Source organism: Aspergillus aculeatus, assembly GCF_001890905.1.
Source record: "Aspergillus aculeatus ATCC 16872 unplaced genomic scaffold ASPACscaffold_24, whole genome shotgun sequence".
NCBI classification, from domain to species: domain Eukaryota; kingdom Fungi; phylum Ascomycota; class Eurotiomycetes; order Eurotiales; family Aspergillaceae; genus Aspergillus; species Aspergillus aculeatus.
This window is the reverse complement of record NW_017962999.1, coordinates 40,336-58,321: the sequence shown is the minus strand read 5'-3', so window position 1 is coordinate 58,321 and position 17,986 is coordinate 40,336. Positions and strand designations below refer to the sequence as shown.

The following is a 17,986-nucleotide window of genomic DNA, read 5'->3' as shown; positions in this document are numbered from 1 at the left end:
AAATCGGTAAGCGGGCGGAACGCGCAAGCGAGTGGAACGCCCAACTCGTGACTTCCGCATTCCACCAAAACATAAGGCTTTTGATCAACGAAATCAACCACCAAAATGGCTATATCGTCAAAAGAACGTAAGGAACAAGAAGGCAGGATCCTCTTAGCCATTAAGGCTTTAAAAAATAATCAAATTCCGTCATTACGAGAAGCAGCGCGCGTTTTCAACGTTCCGCAAACCACCCTCTAGAACCGCGTTAAAGAAGTCAAATCACGAAGCGATATACGTGTCGTTTCGTGTAAATTGACTCTTGCAGAGAAGGAGACGTTGGAACAGTAGATTCTCTCCTTGGATAAGCGAGGGCTTCCCCCCAGGCCTTCCCATATTCGTGAAATGGCGTCTATATTGATCCGGAAACGAGGAGCCTCGCCGGAGGCATCGGATGAGGCTTTAGTAGGGCAAAAATGGGTATACAACTTTATTAAACGCCATAACTCTTTAAAGACATGTTTCTCTCGCCGATATGATTATAAAAGGGCCCTCTGCGAAGATCCGAAGCTTATTAAAGAGTGGTTCGACCGTGTTCAAAATGCTATATCAGAGAACGGAATTACAGATAAAGATATCTACAACTTTGATGAAACTGGATTCGCTATAGGCTTGGTGGCTACTGCCAAGGTGGTAACGAGGTCTGACTGCATAGACAAGCCGTTTCTTATACAGCCTGGAAATCGCGAGTGGGTGACATCAATTGAGTGTATTAACGCCTCGGGCTGGGCCCTGCCTCCGTATATCATCGTCAAAGGGAAGATGTATATGGAGGCCTGGTATGAAGGCAATGTGCCTCATTCTTAGAGAATCAACACCTCGCCAAACGGTTGGACGAGTAACGAGATCGGATTGCATTGGCTTGAACACCACTTTATTCCTTCAATTAAGAAACGGCGAGTCGGGAAATATAGCCTCCTGATTCTCGACGGACATGACTCTCATTTAACGCCTCGTTTTGATAAAATCTGCAGCCAGAATGGTGTTGTTCCTATCTGCATGCCTCCACATTCCTCACATCTTTGCCAGCCTTTGGATGTTGCCTGCTTCGCGCTGTTAAAGAAGGCATACGGTGGTTTGATTGAACGGCTAATTCGCCAAGGAATCCACCATATTGATAAGGTTGATTTCTTGAATACATTTCCCAAAGCCCGAGAACTTGCCTTTAAGAAATCGTCTATACAGAACGCCTTTTCAGCTTCCGGCTTGGTGCCTTTCCAGCCGGACGAGGTGCTTGGAAAGCTGATGTATAGCCTGCGAGAGATTACTCCTACTGGAAGTCAAACTACCACTTCTTCTATACTAAAAACACCTAAAAATACGAGGCAATTGAAGAAGCATGAAACTACAATCGAGAGATTACTGCGTGAACGTACACGAAGTCCTCCGGAGTCAATGAGAACTGCATTATTATATATCATCAAAGACTGCAAAATCGCGTTAAACAGGGCAGCCTTACTTGAACAGGAAAATCATGATTTACGGGCTGCAGACGAACACCAGACTAAGAAGAGGAAACGAAGTAATCGCCAATTGGCAGGCCTCGAAGGAGCTACAGTTCATGAAGCTATACAGCTTTTTCGCCGGGCTCGTGAGGAAGATGAAGCCTTGGGAATCCAACGGTCTGATTCTGCGGCCGGCGAGGAACAGCCTCGCCGGCGCGCGCCACCTCGCTGTTCTTCGTGTAATAAAGTTGGTCATATACGGACATGGTGTCCAGCAAGAGTAAAACACCAAGAAGAGGCAATTTGAACGGTGTAAAAAGGTTGATATTTGACTTCAAATTTGTATATAAAGCAGAATTACGAGTTGGGCGTTCCGCTCGCTTGCGCGTTCCGCTCGCTTACCGATTACGTTATCTATCGACGACTGCTGCTGACTAAACTGGATATCTGGGGCTTCAAGTGCGACTTATCACAACCAGCATGCCGTCAATGTCTAGGGCCGGCTCTAGATGCGACGGATACCGAGATGCCGAGAGCTATGTGACATTCCGAGATCAGACTGGCGAGACGGTGAGCAAGGCTTTCCCCCCGGCCCCCGGGAACAGCACGCTCCGTTCTGCGCTCCATGGCAAGGAGCGGGTCTCTGCATTATCCCATGGAGTTCAGCAAGTCGACCAAGGCCCTTGGCCCGCTGTCGCGGTACGACCGGAAGATCAGGCGCTGCGTTTCTTCTTCCACCATTACGTTGCGCGCGCGCCCGGGCGACCCCCAAGCCACCCGGACTGCCTGGGCATCATCTACAAGCGAGCAACTGGGCCGGGATACCTGGCTAGTCTCATCGTCGCCGTGGGACTAGCGAGCCTGGCGCATGTGCGAAATGCGCCCATGCTGGGTCATGCCGCCAGCCAGGCGGTTTCTCGCGCTCTTCGTGATATGCGTACGGCGCTGGCGGACCCCAGCAGCGCGGCATCCGACCAGATGCTGGTCACCGTAATGCTTTTGGCCTTGTTCGAGGTAGACTTTCCGGTGGCTCCGGACTCACTGGAGCAAGCTATTGACTAGACTAGACTGTCACTCCGGATGGTGATGGCAATGTGGGCTCATGGGACAGGCATGTAAGCGGTGCCGTGGCGTTGATCCATCTCCGAGGCGTCGGCCAGCTACGCAACAGGATCGGTCGAGGCATTTTTCTCCACGCGCGTACGGAGATCGTGAGTCATTTTCCCCGAGAATATCTTCATTGCATGTCCGTGCTGTCTGACTTCCCAAAACAGCTCCTAAATTGCCTTCAGCGCGGGCTACGGGTGCCAATCATATTACTCAACAAGATGAAGGAGGCCAGACATTACGAAACAGAGCACGAATCCCCCGCCTCCCGACTAGCAGATCTCGTTGCCGATGCTTGCGCCGTTCTAGCCTCCTGTAAGGACGGTAGCATGGACGCGCTGAATCTACCTCCATGTGTCTCCGCAATCCTTGCGGTTGATACAGACCTGGAACGCTGGTCCGAATCCCTCCCAGCAGACTACGAGTTTACAAACTGCACCCGTCAAAGCGACGTGCAACACGCCGAAATGTATCAGCTGGGTCGGGATGGTACGTACACCAGCGTTGACGTCGCCCACACATGGAACCTGCAGCGCTGTGCGCGCATCCTCCTCCACCAGGCACTTGTTGCGCTGTTATCACTCTCACTCCCCCAGCAGCCGTCTCCCCTGTCAGCGTCCGCACTGCAGCCCTCACTCGGACCACCATGCCTATACCTCTTGGATTCCTCGATATTGCTGATCCAGGAGCTTTCCAAGGATATATGCTCCAGCGTTCCATATATCCTCCATGCCTGCGACAAGGCCGGCAAACCACAGGACGGCCTACGCGCTGCGTCCATCGTGCCCCTGCTGTGGCCACTCTACCTTGCAGGAACATCTCACGGTCGCAGTGACGCTTTGCGCGACTGGGTCTTACAGAAGATGAAAGCCATTGAAAAGGAGACGGGGATTCACAAAGCGAGGCTCATGACGGCGGAGATCCGACGGCGATCTCCGTCGTTTGTCTTAACTTAATATGGGTCTCTGCTTGATCAATCCAGTGTAGAACCCGGTTCTTTTGCCTTAGACTTCAAATTGATGACTCTTTTCCTTCTCTACCCTGACCTCTCCTTGTATTGTCGAGCGGCGTAGTAGAGATATCGCGAAGCCGAAAACCCCCGAAGCGCCTTGCCGTACCGAAGAAAGACTACAAAGGCTAGCAGGATCGCAACCGCGAGAACTAGAATCGTGACGAAGGTATCTTTGAGCCCCACCTTCGCGACCCACGGCGAGAGCGCGAAGATGAACACCGTGCTGAACGTGTTGCGCGTGAGGGTTACACCCACGAGGGCGTCGCCGATAATCTGTATCGGGGTTTAGCGAGTGACAGAAGAGTGGGATGCTGGGAGATGTCTAGGAATCCACTTACATCTCTATACGAATCAGTCAGGTAGGTGATGGTGAGGGTGTTGATCGGGGTGACGCCGATGTTGTACAAGGCCAGCCCCACGGCGATCACCGGCCAGGGACGGTGATCACTGAGCCCCATGGCGAAGAGGGCGGCCCCGACCACGACGAACGGGAGGAAGGGGATCATGCACCACAGCCGCGTCTCGGGCTGGAAGATGCCGTGCCGGCGGCGAGCGAGATAGACAATCCACCAGTCACTCAGGGGGCCGACGATGATGGCCCCGATCGTGACGCCGATCATCCGCGGCAGACTCATGAGACCGACCTCGTACGTGGAGAAGTTGTAGGGCGCACGGGGTAGGTAGGTGGACATCGTGGTCGACATGACGTCGCCCAGGGCCACCAAGATCCCATACACTAGCGCGGTCCACGCGATCGCCGGGATGGTCGCCAGGATGATGAGCGGTTGAAACATGTGTTGGAAGAAGGAGTCCTTCGTGGCACCGGACGAGGTCGTGGGGGTGATCAGAGCAAGTCGTTGCCAGTATGTTTTCATCGGGATGTTAGGGTTGATAGCGGGCCTTGGGGTGATCTCGCGCAGGCTATCGTCCGCGGCCTCTACCGAGCCTAGCTCTCGAGCACTTTTATCGGTGTCGCTCTGACTCCTCTGGGTGAATGATTTATCGCCGAGATTCTTCGCCTTGTCTTCTATCGTGTTATGGTCCTGACGTTCCATTGCGCCCGACCGGTCTCCATCTGAGGGAGTCAGGTGCAAATCCGTCGTGGCGGAGTCACCCGGCCGGGGACAGAACTTGGTCTCTTCGTACCCAAAAGCGACAACGAAGATCGTCACTCCGCAAATAATGGCATTCAGCCACCAGATCCATCGCCACCCCAGACCATCGGCCACGAACCCGGCCACGAGGATCCCGAGGTAGGTGGCAAGCAGCCACGTCCAGACATACAGCGCATTCATCCGGCCCCGCTGGTGCACGAAGAACAGATCCGCGATGGTCATCTGCACAATGGTCTCGGCCAGACTCGCGAAGAAACATTGGATCACGTTGACGGCCATGAGATCGCCCACCGTCTGGATCCTGGCCGACCAGATGCAGATCCCAAACTGGACCACCGTGCTGAAGAGATACAACGGTCGACGGCCGAACTTGAGCGCAAACGGGATCAAGACGAGAGAGCCAACGGCTAACCCTGCACAGCCAGCTGCATAGCTGTCATTCATGATCTCGTCGCTGAACCCGAGCTGGGACTCCATGGGGCCCCATGTCGGCGTACTGGCGTTGATGAATTCTGCGACCATCGCAACGTAGAAGCAGACGAGTCCCATGTTCCAGTACTTGCGCCACGGGGTCCAATTGAGGGGATCGTTGGGGTCATCGGAAGGTCGTGGTTGCAGGTTGATGGTGGCATCCCCCGTGGACGGCGAGATGTCGGCAAGGTACGAGGTGCCGGGGGGCCACATGAGGGTGTGACTGCCGGCGGTACTGCCATCGGGAGCGGCCGAAGGCATTGTGGAAGGAAGAAAGAAAGATTCAATGGATGCTGAAAATTTCATGCTGGCGATTCCTGAACTTATATGGAACCGGCCGTTGGAAGGTGACAGGGATGGTGATACACGCCCACACCACGTACTCACATCCAGTATAGTTCGACTTATCCGAGACGATAAGGCGATAAGATTGGTGGAAAGTCCCGCTGGTTGAGAGGGGAAAGAAGCCGCCATCGGGCCGGTGCTCTTTTGCTGTCTAGTTGCAGTGCACCCTGCCAAAAGTCTCTGCGCAGTACTTTTGTGGCCACCGGCCATTATGAAAGCAATAGTACGATTGGACTTAGGCAACTGTTATCGTAAAAATCTTACTACTTGTTGGCTAGATAGTATGATTATTAGACACTGAAATACAGATATGTTCTCAACAGTACTGGAGTCGATACAGATAAGATCCCCGTCGGCCAGTTGATTGACGGGAAGTTCCGCCCATATTTGCTTGTTCGGTGTGCATTCCGATATCACCTCATCTCCAACCCCACGCCAGACCGCACGGAACTCGCCAAGTCCGGGCCACGTATAAATACAGCTTGCCGGCCCGAAACTTACCCCATCTGTGCGGATTCGAAATCAGAAACCGATAAGAATCGACAACATGAGACAAGACAACTGTCAAAGATTCGGCTTCCCCAAACCGACCGGGTACTCCATTTCCCACTGGCTGGGATCGGTGCAGGGAGATCCGCTGCTGAACCATCGAACCACCCCAGAGTTACCGCAGTCGGTAGATATCGTGATCATCGGATCGGGCGTGAGTAGCAGCTTTAGCCTTGAAAGTGCTTGCAGATTCTCGAATAGGTAGCTAAGCGCTGAATCCAGATGTCCGGAACCGTGGCTGCCAAACACCTCACCGAAACCTGGCCTGCTAAGAAAATCGTGGTCATCGAGGCTCGTCTGTTTTGCTCCGGTGCTACCGGTCGCAACGCCGGCCATTGTAAGCCAGACCAGTGGAGAGGGTTTCTGGAGTACGAGCGACAGTTTGGCACTGAGCAGGCCCTGAAGGTACCGGAGTTCTCTGTGTGCTGTACCGTACCGGGCGCTAATTGCGAATTATGCAGATCCTGCAGAATGAACAGCAGACATGGTCCGAGCTAGTACGCTACATTCAGGAAAACAATGTCGAGTGCGAACACTGGACTGGACCCACATTGGATGTTCCCATTACCCCCGAAGCCGCGCGCAAAGCCCGCACTACCTTTGAGCGGTACAAGGCCGCCGGAGGCAAGGTTGATCATATCAAAGTGACTCACGACCCTCAAGAAGCAGCGGAGGTTCGCACAAGCTACTTACTCCGTGTTAAGGGCATGGTTGACAAGATCCCAGATCTCCCAAATGAAAAATGCCCAAGCATGCTACGCGTGGCCGGCATCCACACTGCACCCGTGGAAACTGGCGGCCCATGTGATGCGGGAGAACATGCGGAGAGGCGTCAACCTGCAGACCAAGACCAAAGCTGTCGCGGTTGTTCCTTCTGAGAAGACGCCGGGTCAGTGGGTCGTGAGAACCGAACGCGGTGACATTGAGTGCGCACAGGTCGTCCATGCTACCAATGCGTATAGTTCCGCCCTCGAGCCGTCTCTTCGGGGCTTGATAACTCCCCGTCCCCAGATGTGCAATCGAGTTACGATCCCTGAGAGTGCTACGGATTTTTCCGGATTCGAGAACTCTTATGGTATTCTCCTTGGTCGGGACGACCTGATTAGCATCAATCCCCGCCTGAATGGCGATGGCGCCGTGCTGTTTGGCGGCAGCAACCCTGGCCAAGGGGAGTTTATGAAGTGGCTAGACCGAAATCCGGAGCGGTGCATTGATGATGGTATGACCGGGCATGACGCGATCAATAAGGCTGTTCAAGCGTTCGCGATCGGTGAAGTGAAGGGGTGGACCGCCGATGAATTGCAGCAACAAGAGCCTTACACGCATGCTTGGAGTGGTATCATGGGAATGGTGAGAACGCGATGATGCTAGACGTGAAGCTATCAGGACAGGAGCTAACTGGAGACCAGAGCGCAGACGGAGTGCCATTTGTCGGAGAGCTGCCTGGGCTTGCGGGTCAGTGGGTTTGTGCTGGTCACAACGGGCAGTAGGTCAATGCATCCCCTTTGAGATGAAGCTACGCTAACAGTGACCTCTGCGCTACCACAGTGGTATGGCTCGTATTTTCACCGCTGCAGCAGGCTTGGTCAGGCTGATGGCTGGGAGTTCATGGGCTGAGTCGCAGCTGCCTGAAGTTTTCCAAATCACGGTGGAAAGAGCTGAGCGGTTAAAAGAAGGCTGCAGAGCGTCAGCTGCGGTTGCCGCTCGGATTTGAATGGATGCACAATATCAAACGCCGCATAAAATCTCGTGTTCTGTACAATTGAGTTGACCCATAAGAGATGCACTAGATGTACGATCTACAACCTCCATGGTTGGAGATACAAACAAAGCTGCTTTCAAACATTAAGTGCTTCGGACCACTACCTACATTTCCGTAGATTGTCTAGCGTGCGGGGTACTTAATTAATTGCATGGTGGGTCTCAACTACCATTTGCTCAATTTGGTTATCTACTATGTGCGCCAGTGACAGCCCAGGTCAACCTTCCAGTCAGCGTAGCGGCATTTTATCTTTTATCTCTTCATCGTCACTCCAGGAGATCTTTTCACCCTCCCTACCCCGACGCCTGACCTGACATACCCTCCTTCCCCCAGTTGACAACGCACGCTCAGCAATACTGACAGCTGAAGGGCCCACATATGCGCCATGTTGCCCCAGAAGGGCCAAAAGACCCCATCGACTCGCTCCGCTGGACGGAGACCCTCGGGTTGCCGAGCCCTTCTCGCATGCGTGAAATGCAAGGAAAAGAAATGGAAGGCAAGTGGACTACACAACCTGTCTAGTGCCTCGAGCTGTTTTCTCCTGACCCGATAGGACGGAAGTGCGACAATAATCCCGCGGGGTGTAACAACTGTCTACGTGCTGAATCCGGTCGGTTATTTCTTCCGGTCGCTCGGTTCCTTCCTATTGCAAAAGTGGGTTTGATTAAGCTTAAATGATCTGACACATGAAAACAGTCTGCCTCGTAGAAGACCCCGTGACGAGGACATTTCGGCCACGTAACTACATCGAGATCCTCGAGAAACGAGTGGAGCTTTTGGAGAGCTTGCTAAAGGAACGCTGTCCTGATCTCGTCGTCAGCAGCGACCTATTCAGGCGTCATGCACCTGAAAGACAAAAGGCACCCACTACTTCCCCGCGGATACAACACATAAATAATCCTAATGCCCACCACAGTGTTGGCATGAGTTCACTCAAAGCGAGGGATGATTCGAAACGTGACGACGCTGTCGACAAATTGGAAGCAAAAGTTGGCCTATTGAGTCTCAATGCCGCGGGCGCAGAGCCTCAATATATGGGTTCGTCTTCGATCTTCGCCTTCTCGCGCTTGATCAATCCAACTCTTCGCCAGGTGGTATCCTCCGATCTTCCCACGGGTACCGTGGCTGATGGGGCGGAGAATCGCGTCTCTGTGTTACCGTCACCATGTCTATTACCCGATCACGCGTCTGCTGTCAAGCTCAGTAATGTTTATTTCCAGAATGTGAATGTACACTACCCCGTCCTACATGAGCCGACCTTTAAAACATGGGAGTCGATGTTGTTACAGGGATCGGCAGGGCAGGCAGATATTCATCCGGATTCTATCTCATTATTCTTCTTGAACATGGTAAGGTCGAACAGAGTCATGACTACCGAATGGGGATAGAAAGTGCTCACACTGGTAGGTATACGCTGTTGGGGCGTTGCTTCTGCCCCAATTGGGATTCTCAGCGGAAGTAAGCAGACGACCCCAAATGAAGAACGGAAACGCTCACTGACTTATCACTAGCGCCTGTATACATCAGCACTAATGTATATCGATGATATCCTGATCCATGATAACCTCGAAGCGGTGCAGGCCATCTTGTGCTGCGCCATCTACTCTGTGAGATCACCGACGGGGACTTCGCACTGGTACGGATCACGATGAAGAGAAAACGGGGAAGAAGATCGCATGTGCTTATGAAAGTGACAGGAAACTCGGCAGTCTGGCGCTGCGTCAGTGCATCGATCTGGGCTATCATCGACATACAAAGCACTTCTCCGTCCCCGCAGAAGATTTAGTTCGTCTTGAACTTCGCAAGCGGGTGTTCTGGTGCGCCTACGTGATAGAAACCCAGGCTGCCGTCATGTTGAGCCGACCGTTGAGTGTACCGTATCAAGAGGTTGACGCTGAAGTAGGTTCGAGCAGAACTCCCACCTTAACCAGCCCAAAAACGCTCCAACTGCGCTCCGTTTCTAACCATATATCGTGTTTAGTATCCCATTGACATTGACGATACGTGCATCACGAGCACAGGACTACTGGGCACGCCCCGAAGCTGCCCGCGAGAACCACCCACCAGCATGACGAGAGCGATCTACACCTTCCGCATACGACGACTTCTGAACCTCATCCACACCCGCCTCTACTCCAAGGCCGACCCAATCTGCTCCGGCAATCATAGCCACCAGACTGACGTTGCGAACATCCGCGCCGAGATCGAGAAGTGGCGCTCGGAGCTTCCGCCTTCGCCGCCCTCCCACGCCGAAGATGACCTGGCCTTATTCACGAGCGCCGACTGGTACGATCTGGAGTACAACTACACGATCTTACAGCTGTGTCGCGCCCAGATCCTTGACCCCCGGGCGGGAAAGGCGACCGAGGATGTCTTTCTAGAATGTCTTCGAGCCGCAGAAAGCATCTGCCAGAGCTACCGCCGGCAGTTCCTGGGGAAGCCGACGAGCTGTACCTGGGCGGCGCTGCATGAGCTGTTCCTGGCGGGGCTGACATATCTCCACTGCCTGTGGACGACCTCGTCTGCCGCGCGAGGAGAGGTCTCTGGCTCCGCAGATGCGGACAGCACCTGTAACGATTGCACGATCGCGTTGGTGATCATGGCGGAACGCTGGGATGTGGCGGCGCCGTATCGGGACATCTTTGTGGCCCTGGCGAGCCGGACAATGTCGATGTTGAGTGCGAAGGCTTGCGAAGAAAGATTATCCGATCGTGTAGATTCGGCTAGTGCCTGGGGTCGGGCGGAACAGGATGATTGCACGGAATGGATGAATATGGTCGCCGATGCTGGAGTGCTCAACGGCTCGAATGGGCTGTTGACTGGCATAGCGCGAGATTGATCTTTCCTTTCTACATCAAGGGCTCGTCTGCGCCACTCACCAATCCACGCCTCTCGTGAAGTTGCGCAACATAAACATTTTATGTCTCCAGAGAAACGTCCAGGGTAGGAAAGGTCCAAACATTTTCAGAGATTTCTGACTTTGAGAGCGTTACACGTGACTGCGTCGAGCGGGGGTGAGAACAAGCTCCTGAAGGATAGAGGGGTATTGATGACAGGGAGGGGGTCGAGAAATAGTCAAGTGATTTCCGACCCTTCGCAAGCTGAAATCAGCTCTTAGAAGCGCCATCTTTGCCCGGTGAAACAGCAGGAAGGGGAACATGTCCGGCGCTGTCGGCTAATCTTACCGAAGTACTAGCTGCCGCATAGTCTGGCCCGCCACGGCGCTAGTCCAGCTGAAAAAGCACGACGACGGAGCTGCAGTGCTGGCAAGCGGTATCGCCGGCCGAGCCGCAGAACACGTCGGTGAATAATGCGTGTGGGTGGCGAGACTGAAGCATCCCCTTGAGACATCACACGCCCACGCAAGCCAGCCATTGAACCTAACCTCGCTTATAGTAGTCGCGAGAGCTGCTAAGTTAGTGTCGGGAAATGCTACTCTGTACGCCTTCAAGAAGGTCACCGGACCATTCTTTCAGCTCGCCACAGGAGAGAAGGGTTGACAGGAGAGCTCAGTAGGGTCTAGACTCGAAAACGGTCACTCATGGCCTGGAGGAGTCTGAGGATAAAAGGGGAGAATTGCGCCCGCCTGTTGGGCTTTACAATCCCTCCTTTTCCTATCTCCTCAACACGACTGGGGTTGTATCTTTCATTTGGGCTTCGATTCTTTGATCACTCAACAGCACAATGAATCCCATGGCACAGGGAAACTCTGAAGATGGACCCTCGCGTCCGATGCGGCGGCTGGTGATCTGCTGCGACGGCTCCTGGCAGACCTCGAGCCACGGTCTCCGGAACGTGGCCTCCAACGTCGCCAAGCTGTCTCGGTCCATCGCCGGCTGGACCGACGAAGACGGAGAGTGCATCCAGCAGCTAATCTACTACGACGCAGGAGTTGGCACGGCCAACAGCGCCTCAGTGGTGAGCGAGAACATTCCAACCTGGCTCATGGCGAAGGTTCAGAAGTGCTGGGAGGGCGGCCTGGGACGTGGTCTGGAGGAGAACGTGTGCGAGGCTTATAACTTTCTGGTATGTTTGGAAAATTCGGCCCACCTCTACATAGGGCGATCGTCGGAACCTCGCCCAACCGATCGAGGAGTGCAAGTCATGCTGAGAATTCGGGTACCAGGTCAACAACTACGCCCCCGGCGATGAGATCTACATCTTCGGCTTCTCCCGCGGCGCGTACACGGCGCGCGCGCTGGCCGGGCTCATCTGCAACATGGGCATCTGCCTGCCGGACATGATGGATGATTGGTGGTCGATGTACGCGGACTACAAACTCAACTTCAAGCGGCGGGCGGCAGAGAAGAAGGCGAAGGAAGAGCAGTCGGGAACGCATTACATGAAGTCCTGGGGCAAGACGAAGCCCTACACGGACTGGAAGGAGCGGTTCCATAAGGAGGTTGAAATTGAGGTCGTCGGGGTGTTCGACACGGTGGGGGCGCTGGGGATCCCGACCAACGTGTGGGTGGACGTCAGCGAGCGCAGCGAGGCCAATTACGGGTTCCACGACACCAAGCTGCACAACCAGATCAAGCACGCCTTCCACGCGCTGGCCCTGGACGAGGACCGCGCCCCCTTCACCCCGACGCTGTGGAGCCGCCCGTCCGGGGTGACGACCAAGCTGGTGCAGTGCTGGTTCCCGGGCTACCACATCAACGTCGGCGGCGGCAGCGACAACACCGTCAAGAGCTACGGCGACCTCGAGGCCATGGCCAACCTCGCCCTCGTCTGGATGATCGACCAGGTCCGCCACCGCACCAGCCTGGCCTTCGAGGACCACGCCCTCGCCCGCTTCTACCACCACTACAACTGCACCATCGTCGACCTGTCGCGCCGCGGCTTCCAGCAGGGCAGCAAACACCACTACACGCACGCCGAGACGGCGCACTGGTACTCGTGGGATAACCCGCACGCCACGCACATCACCGGATACGGGGGCTGGGGCCTGGGGTATCGTCCCGACAGCTGGGGGGTGGAGACGGCGTTGGCAGGCGATATCCCCCGCACCCCGGGCCAATACGCCAAGGCCAACGCCGAAGGCGCCACGGATGAGTTCATCCACCCCATCGTGCGCTACGCGACGAGCGAAGCCCATCGCCAGGTCCACCCGCGCGGCTCCCCGCTGTACTACGAGCCGCAGGCGTTGAAGGACTTCGTCCCCGTGAAGAACCCCCCTCCGCCGGCGGACAACCCCTGGCTCAAATACGAAGGATGGTACTGGAGAAAGGTCGATAAGAAGACCGGGGAGACCACGCAGATCCCGGAGATGGCTCTGTGGGAGGACGTCGACCGCGAGGACATGCTGTTCAACGAGAGGGACTACATGCGCGCCGACTGGCTGGCGACCTCGGCCCCGCTCAAGGGTTTCGAGGAGGCGTTCATCAAGGAGTATCTCGCCTTGGCCAAGCCGACGGCAGACCCGCTAGATCCCCGGGAGCAGAAGCTCATGGCGGAGCTGGAGGAGGTGGCGGCCCGAGAGCATGCCAGCACGATGAAAGACGGATCGCTGGTCTACGAGCTGCGCAAATGCGCTTTCCCGGGCGATGCGGCGAAGCGCATGCAGCTGCTCCAAGCGGCCGGGGAGCGGACCAAGTCTTTCCTTACGGAGGTGGAATCGCAGCCCTACCGGCCACCCTGGAAACCCGGGAAGTTGAGAAAGATAGAGGTTGTGGAGCTTGTCAAGGATGACATGGAGTAGTAGAGATTGACGTTTGAATATCTAGCAGATCTCTCCGGGTCTTTCTTACCAGGAAATAGCAATGGCAGCATCGTTTCAGTTTTACCTGTTTCTTTGATAGCTCAAAAAAATGTATATTTGAGTTAGGCCTGGAAATAGGGCTTAGTAGGTTCTAAAGGGCACATCGTTCTCTTTACTCTAAAGTACGAGACATCCTGGACATGCGAGAATGTCACGACCAATTCTCTCCTAACATCAACAAAAAATTCAAGCCTAGCAACCACACCCAGCCCAACACCCTCGGCACTCTCACAGAAAACGCAGAAACAGGACCCGCCGCCCCAGCCCAATGAATCGAAACAGTCGCAGGCGCCACCCCCGTCGTCGAAGTGGACCCGGACCCGGAATCCGCCGCCGAGGCCGACAAGCTCGTCACACTGCCCCCCTCCATCACAATACTCTCAAAGTCCCCACTCTCATCGCTGTACGTATACGACTCTGCCGGATAGTAGTTCACAATATTCACCGTCTGCACGACCATCGTAAACGGGGCCTGGGAGTAATTCGTCTCCCCACCGGCCCAGGAAATCGTCCCCGCGCTGTTGTCCGGGTCCCCGCCCGCCCAGATCCCGATCTTGATCCGCGAGGGGGTCTGCGGGTAGCGGGTGCCGTCCGCGGCGTCACTGTACGCCAGGGTGCGCTGGGCGGTGCCGTCGATGCTCCAGGTCAGAGCCGCGGGCGTCCAGGTCAGGGTGTAGTTGTGGAAAGTGGATTGCGGGTCGTCGACGGGCTCCCAGGTCCAGCGGTCCGAGCTGGAGGAGTCGCCCTTCCCGAAGTAGTCGGTTTGTAACTCCGTGGTGTAGGAGCCCAGAATTTCCTGTCCCGTAGGAGAGGGGGTTGTTAGTGGGAGGGGGTCCGACGAGCGAGTAGATGCAGTTGACAGTGGGGCGGGGATTGTGCTCGTACCCAGTCGATCTCGTCGAGATCATCCGACTCTAATACTATACTGCTGATGATCCCCGTGCCAGCGGAGGCTTTCATGACGACACTGATCTCGCCGAAGAAGATGTAGAACGGCGTGGCGATCGTGGGGGCCTGACCCTCCTCGTTGATCGTGAGCTCGACGCCCTCGGCGCCAACCGTTGGGCTGCCCGAGAGCGTCGACCACTGTGCAAGAGTCTCTGAGCTCTGCACGAAGTCATAAGAGAGGCTGCTTTTGGTTGAGCCCGTGTCGGACGGGCAGGTTTTGTTTAGAGGGTTGCAGTCCGTGGAAGTCTGTGCGAGGGTCACGGGGAGCGCGGAGAGAAGCGCAGCGGTATGCCGAAGTAAACGCAGCATTCGAATAACGGGGTGTGATCTGGGCGATTGGTTTACCGATGATGCGGTATAATGTTGTACATAGTGGCTGAGAAACGAAGTATATATGGCAGAACCATGGAGACAAGCTTTTTTTTCCCTCTGCTGCCACCCGCCGGATGATAGACACAACCTTTTCGCATCTTTGTTCCCAGCCTCCTCAATGATGCCCAGTTGCCTATGACACAATGACGGCGGTTCTATGGTTGCTTCCAGCCTCCCTGTTTTTAAAGTCTCTGATGAATTCCAGGGCGGAGTACATGTCGTGGTCTCAATATACACTATCCGAAGACGGCTAGACGGTCAGCATCGGGGTGGATCGCTAGTATCTGCTAGCGAGTTACAGCCTGTGAGGTCGGAGAATTCCCCGCTTATGCAGAAGCTTGTCTACGTACGTCAGCATATTGAATAACTCTCACCCATACAGCGACTATGAATGTACTTCCTATACTCAGGTCCCCAGACAAAAAGATCCTACTAGTAGCCAGAAAGGTAGATCACGGCCGGGTGTCTGTCTATGACCACAGCCGGTCCGATGCAGAAGGTTGGAGGAGGCTGGGTTTGGGGCGAGTTGTGGACTGGTCGTTTCGTTACTGGTGGGGGGGTTTTTCTTTTGCCGGTAGTATGTCTTGAGTGGGGAGGCGTTTGGATAGCGTTAGGCAACCTTCAATCGATATGTAGTCATGTGTTGGCATCCTTCCTTAGGACATGGCTTCGTTGTATCGGAAGATTTGAGATGTATGTACACAAGCAAGAGTCTCTGTTCAAGTGGGTGATATCTCTAACTTGTTCCCACCCATCCCGCTCACACTCACCCCTTGGCCCTACAAGTGACAACGCGCTCAGGCCTCGTTGCATTATCCGCGTTGATACATACGGAATGAGCACGGCCGCGCGGACGGGGAGCCAGATTTTCCATACCCTGTTGTCGTATGTACTTGGTTAGAAATACAATGAGTAATAAGCTTCCCAGAGGACAACTAAACAACTATAGTGGTTCCTCACTCCACCTCTACGATGTTGTTGCAAATCAATTGTGAGGGAGTACTCCTTTGGTTCCTCAGACTATGTCGTGATTAGGCATGTTTATGATAAGAGGGTAAGTTGTATATCACACTACTTTTATAGCAACATTTCCAGCATTGGAATCAACGATAGTCTTTCTGACAGTCCCAAGCTAGCAAGACTACAAAAATATCTTTTTTTCTCTATGTCAACTGTCCCAATTGAAGTACAATCCTGCTCCTCTGCGAGACTCATACGCAGTCTCCTCGGGCTGGAGAAGGTTGGGAACTATCGAGCTTTTCATGGCTGCTATACTTGTCGTTCTGTGCACGTTTTATGTTGTCAAGTTAGCAGGACAACATCTAACCGTAGGGAGGGCCTCTGAGGGCTCAATATGTGTATCTTATAGAAATAGAACATAAGAAGGTTGGTCCCATACTGCCACGGAATCAGCTTGCAATGCTGATCCCCACAGGCGCCTCACTATCCCAGGCACACAATGTGGTCAATTATACCCGTGTCATTTTTAGCAGGCGAGGCCAATAAGAAGAGGATAGTGATAGATATGCCCATTGCTTGAGATCCGGACCCTGGCTCGCTCTATATCAAGGCCCTGGGCCTAAATGTGCTGCCTAGGTTGGCCGAACCCTGATAATCTCCCGAGCCAGGCCCTGAATCTTTGCAGCCTTTCTGGCGAGGATCCTTTGTTTTGGAACCAGGTATCAGCAATACGGGCGCGATAGGCCCACACCGAGCAGGATCGTACCGTGCGGCTTCATCCCCCGGCTCTATACAAGGTTGGAGGGACTTCTCCTACTATCTCCCAGTGTGAGGGCCAGATTGATGACGTCAAATCGCTTCGACAAATGCCTCCGTATCAAAGTATGTCACCGCCTGGCCCAGAAACAAAATTGTCAGGCATCGATTCAGCTGATAGTTCGCTTCCATAGTATTCGGATTGTCACTACAGTAGTAAGTGGATCAGGTGTACATACACAGGGCAAGAGTTCTCAAGTGGAAAAGAGAAACAGCAAGGTGGTGTGGTCTAATCACAAGCCAAAACCCCCCACGCCCGGGCGGCTCCAAACAAACCTAGCAAATATGCAAACGAAGCAAACTTGCTGGCGCGCTCCGTTTCGCCTTCGCCACTTTGCTTCTTCACCGTCTCCCTACTACTACTATCAGCGGAATCTCAATGTTATATGAACAACACATTTGTATCAAATATACTATGAGTTTCCAGCCCGATAGGGGGGTTTTAAGACCACTTCCTGACTGAGTTGGCTCCTATATGTAGAAAACCAATGCACACGTAGTTGAGTTATAGCCCTTGCCAGCTCTGGTAAGCAGTAGAGCTAGAAGCTATCGATATTTCGAATACAGTCCCGCGAAAGTAGTCTGCGTACTCCCTCCACCAGCCCTGAGGTGTTCGTCTTCTTCCTATTTAGGACTAGTTACACCTTAATTCTGCCGGCAAAAGCCACCTCTGCCAGATCCTTGTACCAACCATCTGCCTCAATAAGCAATGAGGAAGGCGGCGCTGCAGAAAGTGGCGCTTGGAACTAAACAACTCGGTGGGGGGTACGCAGACTACTTTCCTCCCACTGTAGCAGTCATGTCATCGGACTGACTAGACAAAGAGACTGTCATTTGTGTACCTAGGTATGACAGGAAACAGCTGCAAGGTGGGGTTGCACTAGAGGAGGGGCAGCAATCAACCAAGTCCATATGGCTTTGAGGTCTTCTAGCCTCAGTACCTTCTTATTTGCTGGTAGGGCTTGACAAAGAGTACCACAACCTAGGATACCTGAACTTATGAAGTTTCTAAGACAGATACTGCCCACCCCCGCTTTTTATCAACAAAGAAAATCACTCAATTGTAAAATGCCCGCCACTTGATATGTAGAGTACTGTCTTTATCATCTTTCACACTGCTCCTAACCCAGGCCCAAATTCTTATTGCGTGCCATCTCCTTGTGTTTACCATAAGAAAAACCCCCTCTCATTCATTTTCATTAACGGCTGCTTGCATAGAAAGAGAATTAAGCAATAATCAGAGACTTGATTTAAGTGCGGCCCTGCTAGTATAGGACTTCGATC

The 17,986-nt window shown here is 53.9% G+C and overlaps 6 protein-coding genes across 6 annotated transcripts; 4 read left to right on the top strand and 2 right to left on the bottom strand.

Moving 5' to 3' along the window:
- Nucleotides 1-1,964: 1,964 nt before the first annotated feature.
- Nucleotides 1,965-3,547, top strand: ASPACDRAFT_1860667 (uncharacterized protein; the record flags this gene model as incomplete). Its single annotated transcript, XM_020197763.1, has 3 exons — nt 1,965-2,498; nt 2,552-2,695; nt 2,759-3,547. The coding sequence occupies 3 exons, from the start codon at nt 1,965-1,967 to the stop codon at nt 3,545-3,547; spliced, it is 1,467 nt and encodes a 488-aa protein (XP_020051111.1).
- Nucleotides 3,548-3,556: 9 nt separating this feature from the next.
- On the bottom strand, nt 3,557-5,402 carry ASPACDRAFT_1883858 (uncharacterized protein; the record flags this gene model as incomplete). Its single annotated transcript, XM_020198352.1, has 2 exons — nt 3,557-3,876; nt 3,942-5,402. 2 exons carry the CDS (start codon nt 5,400-5,402, stop codon nt 3,628-3,630), a joined length of 1,710 nt encoding a protein of 569 aa, XP_020051110.1. The 3' UTR covers nt 3,557-3,627.
- Nucleotides 5,403-6,100: 698 nt separating this feature from the next.
- Nucleotides 6,101-7,946, top strand: ASPACDRAFT_127920 (NAD(P)/FAD-dependent oxidoreductase). The gene is made up of 5 exons (XM_020197084.1): nt 6,101-6,237; nt 6,306-6,488; nt 6,545-6,757; nt 6,810-7,569; nt 7,632-7,946. The coding sequence occupies exons 2-4, from the start codon at nt 6,306-6,308 to the stop codon at nt 7,446-7,448; spliced, it is 1,035 nt and encodes a 344-aa protein (XP_020051109.1). The 5' UTR covers nt 6,101-6,237; the 3' UTR covers nt 7,449-7,569; nt 7,632-7,946.
- A 553-nt stretch (nt 7,947-8,499) lies between these two features.
- Nucleotides 8,500-10,860, top strand: ASPACDRAFT_1892172 (Zn(II)2Cys6 transcription factor). Its single transcript, XM_020198657.1, has 5 exons — nt 8,500-9,194; nt 9,253-9,303; nt 9,357-9,481; nt 9,543-9,744; nt 9,827-10,860. The coding sequence occupies exons 1-5, from the start codon at nt 8,532-8,534 to the stop codon at nt 10,682-10,684; spliced, it is 1,899 nt and encodes a 632-aa protein (XP_020051108.1). The 5' UTR covers nt 8,500-8,531; the 3' UTR covers nt 10,685-10,860.
- Nucleotides 10,861-11,494: 634 nt separating this feature from the next.
- ASPACDRAFT_82405 (T6SS phospholipase effector Tle1-like catalytic domain-containing protein) lies at nt 11,495-13,612 on the top strand. The gene is made up of 2 exons (XM_020206087.1): nt 11,495-11,871; nt 11,972-13,612. Exons 1-2 carry the CDS (start codon nt 11,530-11,532, stop codon nt 13,544-13,546), a joined length of 1,917 nt encoding a protein of 638 aa, XP_020051107.1. The 5' UTR covers nt 11,495-11,529; the 3' UTR covers nt 13,547-13,612.
- A 280-nt stretch (nt 13,613-13,892) lies between these two features.
- Nucleotides 13,893-14,957, bottom strand: ASPACDRAFT_1908714 (glycoside hydrolase family 16 protein; the record flags this gene model as incomplete). Its single annotated transcript, XM_020198865.1, has 2 exons — nt 14,492-14,957; nt 13,893-14,402 (listed from the first exon to the last, which is right to left on the bottom strand). Coding segments are annotated over exons 1-2 (882 nt in total), but the record flags the coding sequence as incomplete, so codon positions are not given.
- Between the last annotated feature and the right edge of the window lie 3,029 nt (nt 14,958-17,986).

What these genes read in the sequence shown, in the direction of transcription:
- ASPACDRAFT_127920 (XM_020197084.1), top strand. Translation starts at nt 6,306, where the DNA reads ATGTCCGGAACCGTGGCTGCCAAACACCTCACCGAAACCTGGCCTGCT. An exon ending in GCACTGAGCAGGCCCTGAAG is followed by an intron (nt 6,489 to 6,544) that starts GTACCGGAGTTC and finishes CGAATTATGCAG; the next exon opens with ATCCTGCAGAATGAACAGCA. An exon ending in ACCCTCAAGAAGCAGCGGAG is followed by an intron (nt 6,758 to 6,809) that starts GTTCGCACAAGC and finishes ACAAGATCCCAG; the next exon opens with ATCTCCCAAATGAAAAATGC.
- ASPACDRAFT_1892172 (XM_020198657.1), top strand. Translation starts at nt 8,532, where the DNA reads ATGAAAACAGTCTGCCTCGTAGAAGACCCCGTGACGAGGACATTTCGG. An exon ending in CATTATTCTTCTTGAACATG is followed by an intron (nt 9,195 to 9,252) that starts GTAAGGTCGAAC and finishes TCACACTGGTAG; the next exon opens with GTATACGCTGTTGGGGCGTT. An exon ending in CCGACGGGGACTTCGCACTG is followed by an intron (nt 9,482 to 9,542) that starts GTACGGATCACG and finishes TGAAAGTGACAG; the next exon opens with GAAACTCGGCAGTCTGGCGC.
- ASPACDRAFT_82405 (XM_020206087.1), top strand. Translation starts at nt 11,530, where the DNA reads ATGAATCCCATGGCACAGGGAAACTCTGAAGATGGACCCTCGCGTCCG. An exon ending in GCGAGGCTTATAACTTTCTG is followed by an intron (nt 11,872 to 11,971) that starts GTATGTTTGGAA and finishes TTCGGGTACCAG; the next exon opens with GTCAACAACTACGCCCCCGG.